At 39.5% G+C, this 19,770-nt stretch overlaps 1 protein-coding gene across 2 annotated transcripts in view; it reads left to right on the top strand.

The window, feature by feature from the left end:
• The window catches only part of BMPER (BMP binding endothelial regulator), a 155,867-nt gene extending 137,437 nt beyond the window's left edge, over window positions 1-18,430 (top strand). For both annotated transcript variants that reach the window (XM_075057040.1, XM_075057031.1), the window contains 2 exons: window positions 4,503-4,633; window positions 10,848-18,430. In XM_075057040.1, the coding sequence (XP_074913141.1) occupies window positions 4,503-4,633; window positions 10,848-11,029 (313 nt within the window). In that variant the 3' untranslated portion in view covers window positions 11,030-18,430. The remainder of the gene's footprint in view (window positions 1-4,502; window positions 4,634-10,847) is intronic.
• The last annotated feature ends 1,340 nt before the right edge of the window (window positions 18,431-19,770 follow it).

Genomic DNA, 19,770 nt, shown 5'->3' with positions numbered 1-19,770 from the left:
AGAAAAAAGGCAAAAAGAAATAGTCCTTCCTGAAATGGCTGGTTCTGGTTTTGGATTTGTGTGAGCTGCAAAGGAAAAGGAACTGTTCATGTTCAGCAAGTGAACATCTGCAATTTTAATCCTGTGTGGCACGGACTAAGGCTGTAGGCTTTGTTACTGTGATCTTTTCTTCTTCTTTTTAATAGTGCATGTAGCACAGGACTCAGTTCTTTGCCCTTTGTGGGACTTGGAGACTTTCCATGGTTTAATGTGAAAAAGGGCAGTTGCCGAAGGAGTGTACTCATAGAGTTCGCTTTGAAGATGTGGCAACAGAGTATGTGTGTGTGTCTCCTTCAAGGGTGTGTCCCACAGCTGCCTGATGCCTTCACTTTCATGGATTTCCCCTTGCAACAGTTTGTGATTATACACACCCAATTAGTGCCATCTCTGATACACACCCTCCAGGCAGCATAAGACAGCGCCAGAAGGAATCACAGTGAGGCACTTGATACCAGTTGAGGACTGAGAGGTTGGCTGTGCTCGGAGCAGAGACTCCAGATAAAGGGCACCATCATAGCCAGGTATTTTTTAGAAATGTAAATATGTCCTTAAAAGAAATGTAATTTTCTTTTGGACCACAACATCATTGCATCTCTATATGATTTCACTAAGGGCAGAACAACAGGCTGCCTGAAGTATCTTGTATTTCCATAGCTGGTAAAATGGCTTCATTTTATAAGTAACTTTCACTGCAGTTTTCCTGTGGGAGTATTTATATATTACTGTAATGTTTTGGTGTTTAAGCTTCTGATATGTTTTTACTTCAGTTAAGCAAATGTTTTGGTCTTGGTAGGGTCACAATACCTTGGAAGACCTGAAGTCTCTGTTAGTGTGCAGTATGGTAACTTGTCAGTATGGTTTCATTATCGGTGTAACTCCAAAGTTTTACTAAAAGTATATTTTTCTGTTGCTTGAACAGTCCAGTCAGATTAGACTACAGGTAAGCCTCTGCATACAGGCAGTTAGTGCCACCGAATCTATTTATCAGATTCAAAGGAGGAATGAAAAGGAGGCAGAATCAGGTAGCACAGAGTAATTTTTGAAATGTATCAATCACTGGAAAAGGTTAAAAAAACCCCAAAATGCTATGGGCATACCAAAGATTTTTGCAAGGGGAAAGGATTAGGACAGCACACAAGAATCAGTTTTTAAATTTACCTAGTGAAGCATCCTGTAATAGCCCTCTCATACAACTGTAACAACAATAACTGTAAGAAATGTAATTAAATGCAAGAAGTAAACAGTTCTGAAAAAAATACAGACCCAAAGTCAAAGCTTGCCCATGGGCCATGGGCAGCTTCTCCTCACTAGCCAGCCCCCAGAGGACAAACAGTTTTGCTTCCACATCCTTTCCCAGAACTGCGCTTTGACTCCTGCAGTGGCTAACAAACCAACCGCATACCTGCTCCCTGCTGATTTCAGAAGTGATATAAAATAATCCCCCTCCCCCAACTGCCAATCCATCTAACTACAATTAAAATTAATGCCTTAAACTTGCCAGCAAGGAATTTCATTACGAAAAAAAAGAAGGTTTTATTTTGATTGACTAGGCTTGGCAGATGTGGATATAGTTTCCTTTACACTCATCTTTCATTTAACCTTAATTAATTAATTAATTTAACCTTACAAACAATTAGCAATTGTAATTCATTAATAAAACCACTCCAGTCTGATGATTGGTCCTCAGCCAAGCCTAGGGCTTGAGCCCAGCAGCTGTCACCAGGATTAAACACTTCAGGAAAATAAAAATTACACAAGCAATTAGGTGTGTAATGAATCAGAGGATTGTTTGTGTTGTACGTAGCATGCTACCTTCCTTATTGGACACCCATGCTGAACACTGTTGCAAATAGTGCTGATCCCAGCCAAAGTGGGGATGTTTCACTGTGGAGCCTGTCTGGATGTCCAAGGCCATTTCAATGCCCAGGGTTAATGGCATAGTGTCGCTCATGTGTATGTAGGGGCTAAACTCTCTGCACCCTCAAAGAGCATTGCTGCCCTCTTGTAGGCTGGGAATGGTGCCCTGGCCTCCTTAATCTCCCAGATCATGCCCAGGCTTTGTCAGAGTGAGTGCTAGCCTTGCCACGAACATGTTAATGATTAAAAAGGCTGGGTGATTGACAGTGAGCCTGGAGATTTCCTGACCTGATGCAAGAACCTGAGGTAGCTGTAGGTGCGTTGACTCAGTGCAGGAGGTGGCGTCCCCCTCTGAGTAGTGGTAAAAAAATGTATTTATGCTCTAAAAAGCAGAGGAAGTACCTCAGGTTTAGGATTTTGTAATTTCTAAGGCAGGAAGTCAGTGAACATGTAGCCAACCTGGCACTGGCAAGCATCCCTAAACACTGCAGGCATTAATAATAACGAAATCTCAGTGGAGAGCAGTAAAATGTGATTGATGAAGGAGGCTAGCACAGAAACAAAAAGATGATGAAATGGTATCTTGATAATGGACTCTATCTGTGGAGACTATTACAGACTCTGTTTGTGATAATAATTTGCTGCAGCAGCAAACAAGCATCTACTTCACTGTAAAATGAGACACACACCTCCTGAACAGTGTGGGGTATATGGAGCAATGCCTGTTGCAGGGATGCTAGCAAGAGATCACAAACATGTTGTGGCCAAAGGAAACAGTATAAAGTTATTGAGCGTGTTACGTAAAAAGGTGACCCTTTGTGCTTATACAAGGTGTTTTATCAGCTAACAACATCAAACAATGCCAAGGATGTTGTGCTAATCTGTTCCTTGCAGCATATCAGCTGTGATACCCATACAGCAACATCTGTTACTGGGAAAGATGTAAAAGGACCAACCGCAGAACTAAAGTGAAATAAAATTACATTATCCCTAGAAAGTAAACTTATTTCAGATGAAAACCACTGGTCTGTAAATATGAACATATTATATATTTGATCCAAAGCAACTCTGTTTATCCACAGTACATATATATTGGTAAATGCAGGACAGGTAACCTTTTTACATTAGCACTTAGGTTGCTTATTTGTCACAGTGAATTTTTAGGTAATTTCATGTTGCGGGTCCACTGGTGGATATGCAAAAACCAAGCTTGTCTGTGTTTGAAGGATCACTAATCCTCTCTCCTAGTTTTGAATAAAGGGTTCCCAGTGACTCTAAAGCATTGTATGGACATTAGGGCTCCTGATTACTTTGACTAAGGTGCTTACACTTTTTCCAAGCTGTTACCTATTCAGCTATGGGGAAAGTTTCTGAAAAATTAAGCCTATATCCATCCTTTACCTATAGACAATTGAATTTTTGGCCCACAGCAAGAGCAGTTAACATGGAGAGCTCATTTTTTACTTCAGCCCTTGGTCTTTCTGGAGGATTTATGCCTCTCACAAAAGTTGCCTTGTCCTCTCAGGAACGGAGAAGTCCCTGAATGTGCGTGGAGCAGGGGGGCCATTGACACTCAAGGTGCATGCACAGAGCACCCTCAGTGGAAAGCAGAGGAACTGAGGGCATGATTTTCAGAGGGTCGAGTATGTCTTCCCCGGTCCTTTGTCCCTGCCTTCTAATGATTCCACTCAGAGCAGTAGATACTTGGCATTTCTGAATTTGCATTGCTGCATTTGCAGAAGCCTCTAAGCACTTTGCATATGCAGAATCTGCCAAATGCAGATCCACCAGCTCTTGCCAGTTATATTTTAGGTCTGTGCCAAATGGGCACACGTTCTGGATGAGCTAACTTGAAATACAGTGGTGACATATGCAGTAGCAGTTTCACTTAGGGCCATGTTAGCAGCTTTGCTCCCTGCCATGTTTTGCGGTGATTCCGTCTTATGCAATGGAAGAATATGGTGGTATGAACAAGCACCTGGGGGATTTCCTAGCATGAGAATTGCTCAGTTATGCTGCATCACCCTTGCTCCTTTGGAGTCTCTTACAGTCTGGTATTTAGTAGTGATGCTGCTGAGAAAACAGGCATATAGCTATTTTGGGGCCTTCAAAGTGGGGAGACGCTGGAGGTAACCTGGAGAGAAGGCACCATTTCTCATCCATTGCATGGAAGGTCATGTGCTCATTACCTGCAGAAGTCATCCACTTAACACTGCTGCTATTATTATTGGTAAAATTACTAAATTATTACTTTCCAGGGAATAAGAAAGAAGTGTTCACACAAAATCATTGCAAAAATGGAGTTTGCCTTCTCCTGCTGTGGTCTTGGTCCTCTCTGCCTGATGTTTCTTTGGTCTTTTCACCTCCCTATTTCTGCATGGTTCTCTCCCTGGTGCTCTTGAGACTTCTCTGCATCAGAGCAGCACATCAAAAAAGAGATGAGTCCTTGGGATGTGACAGCAGAGACATGTTTAACTTTCTTGCTGTTTAGCACAAGTTGCTGTGGTATTGAACTCCATGTGACCGGAAAGTAGACAAGTCTAAACCTTGGACAGATATCTGCCAAAGCTTTCCTTACTTATTTGTTTTGGGGCTTTGTTCTGCAGGTCCTGTGTGACAGACATGTGCGAGTGCCCAGTCCATAAAAACTGCTACTGCGAGTCATTCCTGGCATACGCCCGAGCCTGTCAGAGGGAAGGGCTTAAAGTCCAGTGGGTACCGGAGCAGAACTGTGCAGGTAAAGTGTTTTGGGACTGCTTTTTGTAAGCCAGTGCATAGGCTAATAGTCTAGTATCCTTTTACTGGCGGCGGAGAATCAAAAATGAACTGCCCAGAAAGGACTGGGATTGCACCAGCAGGGAAGTGGCATTCCGAGTTACAGAGAAAGACCTTACCAGGGAAGATTTTCAACCATCAAATATTAGAAATGTTTATTTCACTGCGAAACTTTTCACCTCTAATGACGCCTATCTTAATTTTATGTACTTCCAGGAAGAAGTAAATGTGTTTTTCTTTCAGGATATGTAAACAGTTGATTACAGATAACATTTAAACTCCTTTGACCTCCTGTTAAAGCACAGTTTTATTTCCAGAGGCAACATGCATATATAACTGCAGTAGGTTCAACAAGGGAAGAAGAGACAATGTATTTAAAGGGAATATTAAAATGCAAACCTGCATTAATTTTGGTACTTGGACTAGATTCCCTGTGTGATTAGGACTGCATTAATTGCAAGTAATTGTGAGTAATTGTTTCCATGAGAAGTGGTGGCCTGTGGTCATGGGCACTTGAAATAAAATGCAATATTGCAGATGAATATTTCCCCTGATGATGGTCTCATTAATTTAGGACATTCTATAATGGCATCGGTTTGCCTGGAAATGTATTCAGATTTATGTAAAGCAATTGACAGTAGTTGGAAAAAAAAAATGAGAGAAGGATACTCAGTGCTGGTCAAAGAGCTATTAGTCTGTGGTCCATTTCGGTGATTGCGTGTGGCTCAGGGTCTGCTCTCTCAACTTCAATTTCCTTTTCTGTTGAAGGCACAATAGCAGAGATGGGTGAATGACAGAGCAAATTGCATTTGATTGACTGTTCCCGAAAGGCTCATTTTTTTTCTTATAAAGGAACAGAACAATCCAAACAGGGTGTCACTAAGTGAAAGCCCTATTCAAGGATGTGGTCTCAGACAGCACTAATAATGTATGTAATTTTAATCTATTGAGCTGGTGGCAGATCCATGCAGAACCTGAAACAAGCATCCTAACTTTTTTTTTTTTTTGACCAAAGCACTTCAGACTGAGACCTCACTGTGGCAGATGCTGTAAAAAGAATAAAAACTCCAATCCCTGCTTTAAGGAGTTTATACTTGGCATATCACGACTTAGCCAACTGAGGCTTTTCACAATTTTTTCTGGCATTTTACCAAAGACAAGAAAAGTTTCTAAGGCAAAACCAGTCATTGACAGAACATTACGAAGGAATTTAAACATATATCCTCCATTAAAGCTAATGAAAAGTGTTTAAATCCACATGAGTTTTTAATCTCAGTGCAGACTTCTAAAGGGAAAGGGGAAATCTTGTTAAGCAGAAAATATAGATAAGCTGTATATGGTCTAGTAGCCTCAAAACACTTACTTTAGCATCCAATGTCAAACAAGTAGCACTGTCTTCTACTGTAAATTGTACAGTAAGCATTAAAGTGCATCCACTGCAAGGTTACCAGTAGCCAGCATCAAGATTTTAATCTTTAGCTTACTTTTTTGTCCCCCAAACTTGTAGTTACAATTATTGTGTCCTAATTAGTGATGAAAGTTCCTGGGTATGAAACAATTTATCTGTAATAAAACTTCAGTGTTCTGTAACTTTCATTTCCTGCTTGACATTTCATAGCTGGTGGAATACTTGGAAGAGCTGTGTTCTGATGAAAATGAAGTATCCTTATTAGTAAAGTCAGGTTTTAATTATTCTTTTGTCTGTTATAAAACCAGATCTTGTGTGGTTACTAGTTCCTCTACTCTGATTGCTATACACTTTTAGTTAATTTTTATAATCTTTAGAAAGATTGTGTTGTGTGGAGACCCAGCCAAACAAGATGCTCAGGAGGCTGAATTACATGTTGTGTTCCCTACATGGTCTTCCTCCTCCCCCAGTGCGGCAGCGTACCCTCCTCTTAAGTCCTCTGTGAAATACTTCTGCTCAAGGTTTGCTGTCTTTTGAGGATGGCTTGGTAAGGGGGATGTCAGCTGTCATTTAACTGGAGGGGTGAAGAGAAGAAGCTAATGAATAAATAAAATGGTTAGGGTAGGAAAGGGTTGGTGAGATCTGCACCAAAACTGAGAAGGTTTGGAAAGGAATATGGGTTTCCATGGGAAGTAGTGGGGAGTGAGACCTGTTAGGATGGGCACAGGAAGAAATATCATGCGTGAAGGAGAAGAAAAAAAAAACCAGGAGAGACAGTGTGAGGGAAAGAAGAAATAGGAAAAAGTGATACATGCAAGAGAGAAATGAAAGGATACAAATGGAAAGAAGAGGTTTGAAAAGGAAAGGAGATGATAGAAAAAAGATTTTTTTCTTAGCCCAAGAAAGGTTAAGCAAGCAGTTTATAAAATGAAATTAAGTAAACTGAAGTGGTGAAAGGCCTTGGGCCATAGTAATTTAACACTGAATTTCTGAGGGCACTGAGAGAAAGAAGACTCAAGGATGGCAGAGGGCAATAACTCCCTTCTATGGGCATGACTACACAGGCAAGAAGAAAAAGCAGATATGGACTATAATAAAGTGCAAAGTGCACATGGTAGCACTGATGTGCTGACATGCTCCAGCAGCCTCATAACAATTTTATCTTTTTGCTACGTGATCAGTTGAACTAGAGGAGGATGAGTGTATATCTGATTTTGATTCTTCTCTCCTGCATACCCTTTTCTCTGCTGTAGAATTGTTTGGCCAAAGTCACTCTTTTTCCCTGTTATATGCTGCTTTCCTTTAATTGCTTTATTCCATGTGAGTATGTATCAGAAGGCTATTCTGACTTTTCTGTGGAAACTCATTAAAAATTGAAAGTTGAAAAGATTAACACAAGTGTATCATTAGAAGGTCAGTGCCCATAACTATTGCCTTCTGCTGTGCTAGACAGAGATGTTTTGAATTGCAAGCACCATGAGTGACATTCAGTTTGAAAGTCCTACAGAACACCTCAAAAGCCCAAATGGTGCAACACCATCAGAAGCAGCAGGATGATTCATTGATGCACAAATATTAGCTCAGAAATTTCTGTGGAATCAGATTTACCAGATATCATTCACCAAGGGAATCCTTCAGCAGTTCCATGCTAGGTATTTCGGCTTTTGTATTGGGGAACACAAATTCCTCCTAAATAATTACAGCCATGTCTACAAAGACAGGAGCAGACAGATACAAGCCTTCTCTGTGAAACTGCCAAACTGGCTAGAATAAACCAGCTCTGGTCTGAAAACTGTATAGCCTTATTAGGCAGGGTTTATTAACTCAGGCACAGTGCTGTATTTATGTGACTATATGGCTTCTGGACTGGAGCTGGCTATCATCCTGCCAGCTCAGAAAGCGGTCTGAGGAAGCTCACATCTGTCATGCCAAACACATGTTCTAGAAGAAGAGTGGAAAAATCCTGTTGGGACTGGTAACATTGCAAAATGCAGTATTATTAGTAACTTTTGTACTTTGGGGTTAGGTTTTGGATTTTTTTTGGTAGTGCACTAAGGAAGTTATTACTAACAGAGCTCAGTTCTTTAAGAGAGGAATTTGCCTTAAAAGACGGGTGCAAAGGCATCACTTCGTTTTCCATGTTTACATGGTACTGATTCATTTCAGCAGTCCCTAGGAAGCCTGCTGCAGAATGTCTTTATTTTTATTTTTTAAACTGTTGATGAAGTGGAATGTTCTGGATCAATCACACCACATGTTAACAACTGAAGCACTCAACAATAAAAGCCATCCAAGGAACTTAAACAGCAACCATTGTACTCTTCTAATTTTTCCCTTGACAGCAAATTAATAATGCCATTATAGACTGCCTACAGCAGAAAATAAAAGTCGTCATATCTTCTACATGGCATCATCTGAAGGAGAAGGAGGTGTTTTGACATACTACATCCATGTGTGATAGAGCAGAGCTGGGGAGTACTTACAGATGCCACGGCTGCCGAGGGCAGGCTGTAATATATTCTCATTTGCTCTGGGGCAGAGATGAGGAAGTGGAAAGGAGACCTTGGCCAACTTTCCTCAAACCCACTGACTGAGGCACCAAACAGAGCTCACGTGGAACAAACAGGCCAGCTATTACTGCAGTAAAGCTTTGTGGGATGAAACCTGTGCAGCCTAAAAACTGAAGCTTGCAGACCTTTCTATGTGGAAACTGCATGTACTGAAGCCTAGTGTTTCAGTTTGTGGTTGGTCAATTAGAGATCCTTTTAAGGGAAACTCATTCTCACAGAAGAGGGACAAAAGCTACTAGTAAACAGCCCCCTCAAGGTAATTCACTCTGTGTGTGGACAGTCACTATCCGTCTTTGAACATCTTGGTCTACTTTTCTAGACAGTTAATACATTGTTTGCAAAGCTCCTGGGAGCTCTGCACATTTTCATTTCCCCTCTTACAGAGATTCAATTTCTATTCTTAACACACGACATAAGTGCAGAGCTTGTTGTGAATCTAACATTTTACTGTACACTCAATATTGCTTGCATGTTTTTCCCACCTTCTAAATTTCCTGTTTAATTTAAATTTCATTTTAGTTATTCGTTTTGTTTGTTCCTTCTTCAATGTGCATGAAAGTTATGATGCCGAGCAAGATAGAAATGTGAAGCTGAAAAAAAGTTCTCGAAAGATCTATACCCACAAGCTGAATAAGACTATCTTGAACATTGCTGAAAGATGTTTTTTCAAACCTATTCTAAAATGATGTTCGGTAAAAGATGTCTCACAGAGTTTTTAGGTAGTTTGCTCTGGTGCTTTCTCATGCTTAAACTAGAAAGCTTTTTATTCTCCTAATATCTAATATCTATCTAATACTCAGCTGTTGATTCTCTGTAACTCCAGGGTCATTTTCTGCTGTACTACCCAATTTTTTGTTTGCTTATTTAATATCTGTGTCCTGAGAACTTTGTATGCATTCTTGCCAGACTTCTTTCTTCAGGGCTACTTTTCACATACATATAAATGTGATAAAATGCATAAGAAGTAAAACTTGCAAGAAGCTGATGCTGTTTTGAAGATCACTTTGTTACTGGTGTGGAGGAACCCCTTAAATTTATGATGCCTTAGCACTAAGACTTCCATCCTCTGTGATGCACTCTTATAAATATTTAATCAATTTATTTCTGCCTATTTTCTCTTTATGAATACTAACAGTACTGTAATGGCACTCTAAGGCAATCCTCACAACAAAACAGCATTTTTCCATCCATAACAGAACTGTTCCTTAAAAAATCTGGACCTTCAATCTCTCTCGAAATGGAAGAAACCTTCTCAATGCAACCACCTTTCTGTAAATAGCAAGAGATGATTCTGGATGCTTGAGAGTCCCTTACCATCTATAAACTATTTTATCAGTACTTGTTTTTACAATCAGCACAGACGTTAGAAAGAATAACAGACTTTCATTCGCTATCAAACCATATATTATTCTCCATACTAAAAAGGCAGGATATAAAATGTGAAGAGTTTAAATATTGATCTGGAGGGGTTATAGTGCTTTTAGCTGAGGCCTCAGTGGTCTCTTGTGTTGGAAATACATTGAACTGTCAACTACATAAATCAATGAATAGATACTGGAATCATTAAGTGCAAGAATCCTCATTTTCAGTGATCCCTTGGTAAAAATAGCATAAAGCATTGAAATAATTGATTTTTTAAAAAAAATTTTGCTTTTGAAATGGTGCTACTGAATTAACAGCATTGTTTTGATTTGCTGCAATATTTAATGTATAATCTTAAGAATAGGAAGTCTGATGTGGTGAATGACTCTTCTTTCTCCTCTTCTTTTTGTAGGAGTGGGACTGATAATAACTGTCTGTCCTTGTAAATGTTTCAGGAATCTTTGATAAAAGGCATTGTAACAAATACATAAACAAAGTTAAGCCTTAAATATAAAGTATAGATCTGTTTGTAGATAGAAACCTTGCCAAAGCCTTATATACCATCAGCTGTGTTAAAATTCTCAAAAAGTTCAAGACTGCTAGGAACTTGATGCCTTTTTTATTAGAAATTTTGCTACCTTTATATTTGTGATGTAAAGTAGTGTTGCATTTAATATAGTGGAATCTCTTTACAAGTCATTTTTTCCTCTAAATGAGCATCATACCAAAATGTGCTTTTTCGATATTTGCAGTAGAAACCAAGCAAACAGATACATAACTTTCCTTGTGTGACTCTGTCTAATATGCATATTTTTTTCCTTTTAACTGCCTTTCAGCAACCCAGTGTAAACATGGTGCAGTTTATGATACCTGTGGTCCAGGATGTGTCAAAACATGTGACAACTGGAATGAGATTGGCCCATGCAACAAGCCCTGCGTTGCAGGGTGCCACTGTCCAGCAAATTTAGTTCTTCACAAAGGAAGATGCATCAAGCCAGTCCTGTGCCCACAGCGATGACATTAGTTCTCTTTCTGCGGACATTGATGTGGGTGGTCACTGACCCCTTTGATGCTCACAGCCAGCGAAGGACTCCAGCTGTTTGTGTGCTGATTCTGCAAAGTACACATCTACTCACAGAGTGTAAATATACTCCTGTGTGTGTATTTATGTGTGTTTATGTATACACACATGGCACCTAGAAAGATATATAAATGTATACTGTGTGTATGTAGATACACATGTCTATACACAAGTGCCCTAAACGTAAGTACAACCCATATATTTATATATATGTACACACACACAAATATACATCATTTCTATATATCATAGAAGGATGAATTATTATATGTATATTTTTTGCTATAAAGTTTATGTATTATTATTTCTAGGTCCCAGATCTGTAAGTCATTGTATAAATAAACCAGGTGTTTTTAATATAATATAGTGGCATGAAAAGATTGGATGACTTTGCCATTGCATAAGTTTGTTGTTTCTGAGGAAACTTTTCTAGGGCCATAGCACTGCCAGACTGGATTAGTTTCAACACAGAACCTGGATTTACAGTTGTACAGGAAACACATTTCTCTGGAGATGGAGGATTTATCTAGGAATATTTCATGCATACCTTGGAGCTGCATAGTGATTGGTGACAGTGCTTAATCAGGCAGAGAAAGCTGAGGATCAGCTTTTATGCTTTACTGAAATAACTGTGCAAAACGATTTCGAAAGCTGGTTGGCCAACTGCCAACGTAGAGATATTTCTTTCTGGAACAGCACCAAAGAGTCAGGGGCCAGATTTTCAAAAGTGTTTGGCACCCAGCAGCTCACTTTGAAAATTTGACCACTTCCCATTTCATATCCTAATGCCCTGTCTCTGTTGTTGTGTTTGGCAGAAGCTGTGAATACACAATAAGGAGCTTGAAGAAAATATTCATGTACATATTAGCCCCTTTAACATGTTGGAAACTGCTGGGTTTGTTTCATATTTCCCCCAAATATTATGCAGAAAACAAATCCCATTGTGAATTGGACTGTTTGATTTCAATATGCCTTAAAACATGAAATAATGCCGGGTTTAGTAACTCATTTAATTTATCAGCATGGTTTAAAAGAAAGACAAATTCACCCAGCAAAAACCAGTAGAGAATGTCAAATGCTAATTGGAGAACTGCAATTTATTTCCTTACTGCTCTTTTGCTTGAGGTTTACGAACATGTGGGCTCTGTGAAGTTTGCATGACTTTTGAAGTCTCCCAGGGGAGAAGCAATAATATGGAATTGCATTAGAAACTGTTAAAAAAGCCTGTTAAAAACCTTCTCAAGCCTGAAGGGAGGGGGGAGCTATTTTTCTTCCACTGGAAAACCTCTTGTAAAGCCTGATGGAACGGTCTCTGGAGATGACAGAAATCTTTGGGCATCTGATTTAGGTTTGTAATGAAGTAATATCCTCCCACATGGCTACATCCATTATGCCTTGCATTGAAATTGCACATTGTAATGCTTTGAACAATTTTCTCCTTTAATTCTTCATTCTCCAGGAAGTTTTGCAGGGTCTGAGTTTACAGTGAGTTTACAGTGAGTGAGTGGGTGCAACACACTTGGGTTATACAACCTCTCTGCAATCCTGTCCTGGACGAAGATGCTGAGTGAGCCTGGTTAGCTTAGGCATCACACTATCCAAAATGCTGTACCACCACAGCGCTAAAAAGAGCTGGGCAAATAATGCCAGAGTGTTCCATGGATGTTTATCCAAATCTTAAATAAATTCAGCCTGATCTTTTTATGTCCCCTTTGTGTTCGTTTTCTTGGAACAATCAAATAATTCGGTTTTACTGGCAGAGAGGGTTTGAAAGCTGCACACACAAGTTCACTGGGAAGCAGAATTGCAAATGTGCAGATCCCATCAGAGCAGGAAACTGGAAGAGTTTTATGTGGCTCATGTGATAATTGAATGGCGAAGCTGAAATTTAGAACAATTTTGCAATTGGTCCAAGGAGTTAAAATATAAAATGGCAGTCATTAAAGTAATTTAAAGCATCAGTTAGACTGAAGAACATTTCAGCCTGTGAGCTTTCAATGCTGATATACGGGGTCTAAACCATTAAAAAGGTTATTTGCCTAGCTCTAGTTTAGGATAGATTTTCGTTACTGATAGGTTTTCATTACTTACTGCTCAGAGTTTCCAAAATAAAAATACAGGCAAAGTCAATTGCATACATGAACCGTGTATAGAACTGTCCTTCCCTTTTCTTCTCCTGACTGATAAAGGTGAGTGAAAGGTGAAGGGAGAGCCCTCCAGATCTCTCAGTCTACTGATCGCATTCAAGCAATGCTTAACTGATGCCAGGTGAAGAAGTGACTCAGCCTATCTGTAGGACAGACTCTATTTTCAAATCTTAAAATGGTTCAGTTTGAAACCTGACCTACAGGTCATCTCAAAATGAGGACTTGTTCCTCAGTTTAGCTTTTTCACATCTGCCTAATTAAGGGTAGCCCCCTGCTTTTTGCTTTAGTGATGTAGACTGAGGAAGAGAGGAAAGTGGTTTTATCTCTAAGCTGTCTGATTGTGCCCTTTTGGTGCTGCAGAGCTTTTTCCTCCAAACTCCGCAGTTTTCAAGGCATCAGTAAGGGCTATCATCTGCTCAGTTCACATGTGCAGTCTAAGGTAAAGGATTTCTGCTTTTCTAGAAATTGCCCCCAAGTTTCAACTTGGCACAGGTTTTATATCTGTATCTGTGGTTACCCTGTGCCCAACTGAGCTATTCAGACCAGATCAGTCCCAGCTGGGGCTGTCTCACTCCACTCTCCTGTTTGCCTCTCTACTTTCAGGTTATTCAAAAGTTGAAAGTCTAGCCCAATGACATCAATAACAGCATTATCAGTGGCCTCATACAGTTTGGGTTCCAGCCCATCTTCCTCTTTAGTGCAGCATTCTCTCTAATTCTGCTGTCTTGGCTCATGAAATATTATCCCTAGGATGCTAGAGCTCATGAAATATTATCCCTAGGATGCTAGACCTGGAAACTTCCTGCGTATCACTGGGGATTTATTTTTGACAAAATTCACTGATAATCCAATTTTAGTATGCTAAATGTGTTTAGTATGCAGTAATGTGTTTTTAATAATAGCATAAGGTTGATAATACATATAGTATATTCACCATGCAAAACAGATGGTTGTCTAAGTTTTGGTCTTGATTATGCTTATGTCAATTGGTGCATATAACTTTGTGCCAATTTGTAAGGTGAAATATATTTGAAGGAGCAGAGGTTCCAACCAAAGAATGATCCAAAAGGAAAGTCTAAGAAACAGCTCTGTAATGCAGGATGGGATCAAGGAAAGACTTGGATCAATAGCTTTACCATTAACCTGCTATGTGTTCCCTGGCAAGTCATTTAATATTCTATACTTCACTGGGCAAATGAGGCTCTGGGTTTATGCACCTTTTTTAAGTTTACGGATTGAAAATGCTCTAAAATGCCATGCATCACCAGGGGAATGTCAGCTGGTATTTTACCAACCTACTCAGGTCTGCTTTGCATCCGGTTGTCCCATATCTCCCATACCATCATTGCTTCAAAGTCAGCTTTTAGTTGGCATATGTGGAGGTCAAATACATTTACTTCCTCCTCATTTACTTTCAATTGTGTCTATTTTTGTCATATATATTGAATTTTATAAACCATGGAGACAAGCCATAGCCAAGCAGAGCAATTTGAGTTGTAGCCCAAGACTCTGTAGGCACTCCCACATTTTCCAAGAACACCTTTCTTCTATAGAGTAAGGTATGATGCACTTGGAGCAAAAAATGAAAAGATTCTTAATATCCTACCCAAATGTGACCCCATCCTTGAATCACGTAAGCAGTTTCCAGTAGATAACCTAAAATACATAAGTTCTTCTCATCAGAGGCTTTCTGCTTTTTTTGAACATAGGATTCAAATACAGTTTGACACTGCTTGTCTTCCCCCTGACAGAACCTGACATTTGCAATAGCTGGACTGATCTTGAATGACTGTACAGAGATACTTTTTTTTTGCCTTCATTAAAAGCAGACAAGGTTATATCAGAACTAACGGATATGAGAATAACAGCCCATGCATTTGCAGCTGGACAGACTGGAAAGAGAGGCAAATAGCATTTAGCACTGAAGTGGTGAGATGTTTCAGGTATTTCAGGAACAGTCCCGAATAAAGGGGCATTATGCCAAGGTCTCAGTATCTGACAAACAGCAACTTTACATAACGCTGATCTAATGCTTGTTCTGCTATCCCTGATTTTACCATTGTAGAAAGCCCTGTGGCAATATAGATGTTTCTGCTTCCTTACAGAAAAATTTCTAGTCCGAGCCTGAAAATTTTTCAGGACAAAGGCCTAACTGTGCTGCCATTACAGAATTCCTTCTCTCTCTGCGTAAAGGTGGTTGCACAGCTTAGGATTTCTAGTGCAATAATCACCATGATATCTGAGCACCAAAGTCTATAACAACAAAATAAGGTTCTCCTATGAACATGACGTAGCTCTTGATCTGTCAGATGGCCATGGCATGGTGTTTGAATGAAGGTGGTACAATGATGTGAGGAAATAAGGAGGCAGGATGACAGAATAAGGGGAAGAGGCAAATGAGAAAGAAGAAAGTAGTAATAGGACTTTTTTCTCTGTGGATATTTTCCCTTCAAATGGTAAGAACTAAACTGAAACTGTTCTCTGACAAAGGCAAAGTACATCCATGAGCAAAAAACACCCCCACCAGCCACCCCAAAACCCCAAACCAACCACAGCAGAATTGTATGTTGAGATCTGAATAGAAAGGTGTATATTGGTAGGTATAGAAATCCATAATTAAAATAAAGTTATGAGCCTATATTCCTACTTCTCTCATAACCCTTAAATCACAGTAGAAGAAGTCACCAAAGTTAAGGCAAGGGATCTTATTTCCTGGGCTGAGATGAGGCAAACATCTGCAGAATTTGGTTCTCGTGCTTCCACTAGCACAACAAACCTGTTTGGTTTCCTCCAGGATATATGTTTTAGTGAACACACATCATTTCCCAGTCTACAACTGTCAGAACAAAGGCTACAAATGTACTTTTATAACTAGTCTTATTGCTGGCTTTGAGATAAAATTGCAAGTTCTACCTACCTACTACTAGGAGGGCACAAGTTTTCTTTTTGACACTGCTTTTACCAGGCAGCAACGTTGCTCAGCATCAAGCAGCATCTTAGAAACACAAAGCAATGTTAAATATGACATGCAGCATTGGCTATTTGCATGACTTTACCCTTTTCATTGCAAGTTATGAGTTAATGCTAGCCCTGCACACAGGAGGAAGTTGGCTCTAATGGAGTGTGTATGTGTGGTGGGAGGGGGGTGGCATTGCATAATTACCATTATCATTGATAGTGCTTCGTATTTCCCTAAGTGATGCTTATACCTGGGCATCAATATAATTTGGTTTTGCACATGAAAGTGAAATGATGGGAATGTAGGCATTTCCTGCCCAGACAGACCCACATTTTTTTCTTATCCAGTGGAGAAGAAATGCTTCAAAGCATGCTTCAAAGAGTGGTATGTAAGCCTCGTAATGGACAGCTATGCAACAACCTGTTCACAGTGGTAATTTAGCCTTATACTCTCGCAGTCAGTGGTTGGTACTTTAATGACCCAATTGTTCAAAGCACTTAACTATGTGCTTAAACTTTGAATAACTTCGTTTGCTTCAATGGGGCAACATACACGCTGACTTCCAATCACATGCTTAAATGGTTTGCTGGGTCAGGGCCAGGGAGTTCAGCATCTGGCAGGATCAAATATTAAACCTCATGATATTTCCTATTTCTTCATGATTTCTATACATAGATCTATTTTATGATCATGCTGCTATCTACTGCTAGAACATCATAGAAGTCAAGGCTTTTTGAAGCTTTCTTTTTTAAGACTTTAGAAGATTGGAGAAATTTTTTCTATTGATTTCCAATGTCAACATAATAATTTCTTACATTATTTTGTAATTTCCTACCCTATTTTGTTTCTTGTTATTGTTAAAAGAAAGGGACATATCAGACTTGATTTTTTTTTCTTTTGCACTGGTAAAAGTAGGGAACAATTTCAGTGAGTTAACGGTTGCTAGCTATACTAGTTTTAAACTGGTTTGAGATCATACTAGCACCTTCCTGGCTTTATAGTTGTGGAAGTAATCCACAGTCTTGGTGTGGCTACCCTCAGTTATAGACTTCTAATTGCTTCCACCTATAGTTCATTACAAAACTCTGATAACACTGTATTAGAATAAAAGCATCTGCAGCCCAAATCTGTATAAATAATTTGTGACAAGAGATCACAGTTTATAAATGAAGAGGAAAAAAAAAAAAGTAATTTGTTGTACTTAATTTCACAATAATTTTTATAAATGGTATTAATAAGGAAAAAGGAAGAGTGAATATAGAAACTGATGAAGAATAGAGAATTTAGAAACTAGAGATTTTTTTTTAATATTCACTGCAAGTATTCAGCTTCTTTAATGAGTATCATTGAGTGGCATTTAAAACCCATAGAAAAAACTTGACTGGGTTCTACAGAATATGGATCAAAACCCAGAAGTGAGTATGTGCTGATGCAGTTCTATAGTTAAAATTTCACTGTGTTTTGAAGGGAGTGAAATAAATGAGTAGCGTTTGGAGGAAAGTATTTCTCCCATCTTAGGCACCTGAATGTTTGTTTGCTAGTTTGGGGTGTAAATATGCAGGTGTTTGAACCCCCCCATGACTGATATGGAGCCCTGATCATCTTCATGTTGGTGTGCATCAAGAATAACTCTATAGGAGCCCATAGAATAATACTTATGTCAAATGACAAGATGTGCTTTTTTTTTTTTTTTTAATTTCTTGTTCATTATAATTGACTGCTACCCTGCAAATGATAAAGGGGAAGCGAAGCTGCAGGGAAAATTACAGTGTGTATCACATATATTAGATGTTTGAAGCCATTAATGTATGGATGGGTCACTTGAAATATTTTATATGCAATTTGTTGAGAATGCTCTGTAGTTTCAAGAGCATCACTGCAGAATGTTTACATTTGAATGTTTAGAATTGCTTTGCTTACTCATGCTAAATTTTAGACAGATTTCACCTGAGGTGCATTCATGTAAATATGGAATCTATTTTAAATTTTACTAAATTTCTGTCTTCAGTATGTCTCAATTTATACCTTTGTTGAATTTAAAATTATTATGTAGTCTAATGTATCTCACAGAACTGCAAAACTGTGCAGTAACTTTGACATGGCTTGTCTTCGAGTGTCTATACAGTTTTTGCAAGAATATTGTACTAATATAATTTTGTAAAAGTAGGATTGTGATGAGTATGTTTGTAAAGACATTATTTATTCCCTTATAAACTTAATATTTATCATCTTTATGCAGATAAATATTGATGCCTGATTATTTCATAGCTATCAGTGAAAACTGCTGTTCTGATTTGCAAGGTCTGAATCAGAAAAGCAGTGTCTCCCAACACAATGATTGATACTGTATTCTCCAAAGAACTGATGTTAAATACTGTTATTTCTTGGGAGAGGAGGGAGAAGCCATGCAAGTTTTCCTTTACTTCTACCTGTGATTTGGGATCAGGGAGTTTGGGACCCTTTGTTCAGCTAGTGGCTCGTTTATGTGGTATCACTTGGCCAAGTAACTTCACTGCTATTGGCTGTAGTTTTCCCACTGATGGAACAGAAATGATAATGCTTTACAAAAATCACAGAAATTTTAGGAACAATGAATTTGTTAGAAATCCACTGATCTGTGTTTGGGCAAGGTTCCTGTTAATGTCCGTTGGGCTCAGGCCTCACAACTGCCAAGTACTTACATTTGTTTGCAAAGAGGAACCTGCCCTACTTCTGAGAGGGTAAGCAGATCATGAACCCAAAAGGCCAGGGCTGAGAGCAGGCCTTGCTCTGTGCTGAGGGAGAAGACCTTGTCTGGTGGATCTGTCCCTCCTGGACAGAGATGATGAGACCACAGAAGGTAAGAGATTCAGGACTTTGTGTGCTTTAAATTCATAGGACTACTGCTGCTGCATGCTCTGTAGCTGTGAGACTCCTTGTTTGGTCTGTACTAAGTATATTGATATGAAGCCCCAGTGACAGGCTGCTTCGGTATCGTGAGACACTAAATGTTCATTTTGGGGAGGGCAGGCTCGTCTCACCAGTCTTTGTTCCATTGCTGAGACGTGAGGGCATGGCAGAGGTGGCAAGGTCTGTAGTTCAAAGGCTGGGTGATCGCACCCTGCATGCTAGTGTACCTGGTGACTACTTACATGGTCACAGGTAACTTTTACCCCAAATAACCACTCGGTGGTCACAATTATTCCGCATTATTTTTCCTACGCATTTTGGATGCAGCCTTGTCACCAAGAATGCTGCAATATTCATTCTCCTCCAAAGCAGGGTGCAGTTATGGACTTTCCCCTCACTCCTCTCTTGCCAGACTTCACTTGGCCTTTGGTAAGATTAAGCCGCAAAACAGTCAACCTTTTGTCTGCCCAACATAAGGGCTTTACAGACTGACCTTTTTCAGAGCACTTGCACTGTTCCTGGAGGCACAGTATAGGTCCCATTGGCACCTCTAGACCTAGTGTAGGTCCCACGGGCACCTCTAGCAGAGCACTTGGGGTGCTCTGACCCCAAATGTCTAGGATGTAGTACCAAAGGGTGAACAACACAAATAATGAAGATGTCCAGCTTTACAGAGGAAGCCT

The sequence above is a fragment of the Buteo buteo genome, chromosome 2 (genome assembly GCF_964188355.1).
Source record: "Buteo buteo chromosome 2, bButBut1.hap1.1, whole genome shotgun sequence".
Taxonomy (NCBI): domain Eukaryota; kingdom Metazoa; phylum Chordata; class Aves; order Accipitriformes; family Accipitridae; genus Buteo; species Buteo buteo.
The sequence above is the reverse complement of the archived record's forward strand: the minus strand, read 5'-3'. Positions and strand labels throughout refer to the sequence as shown.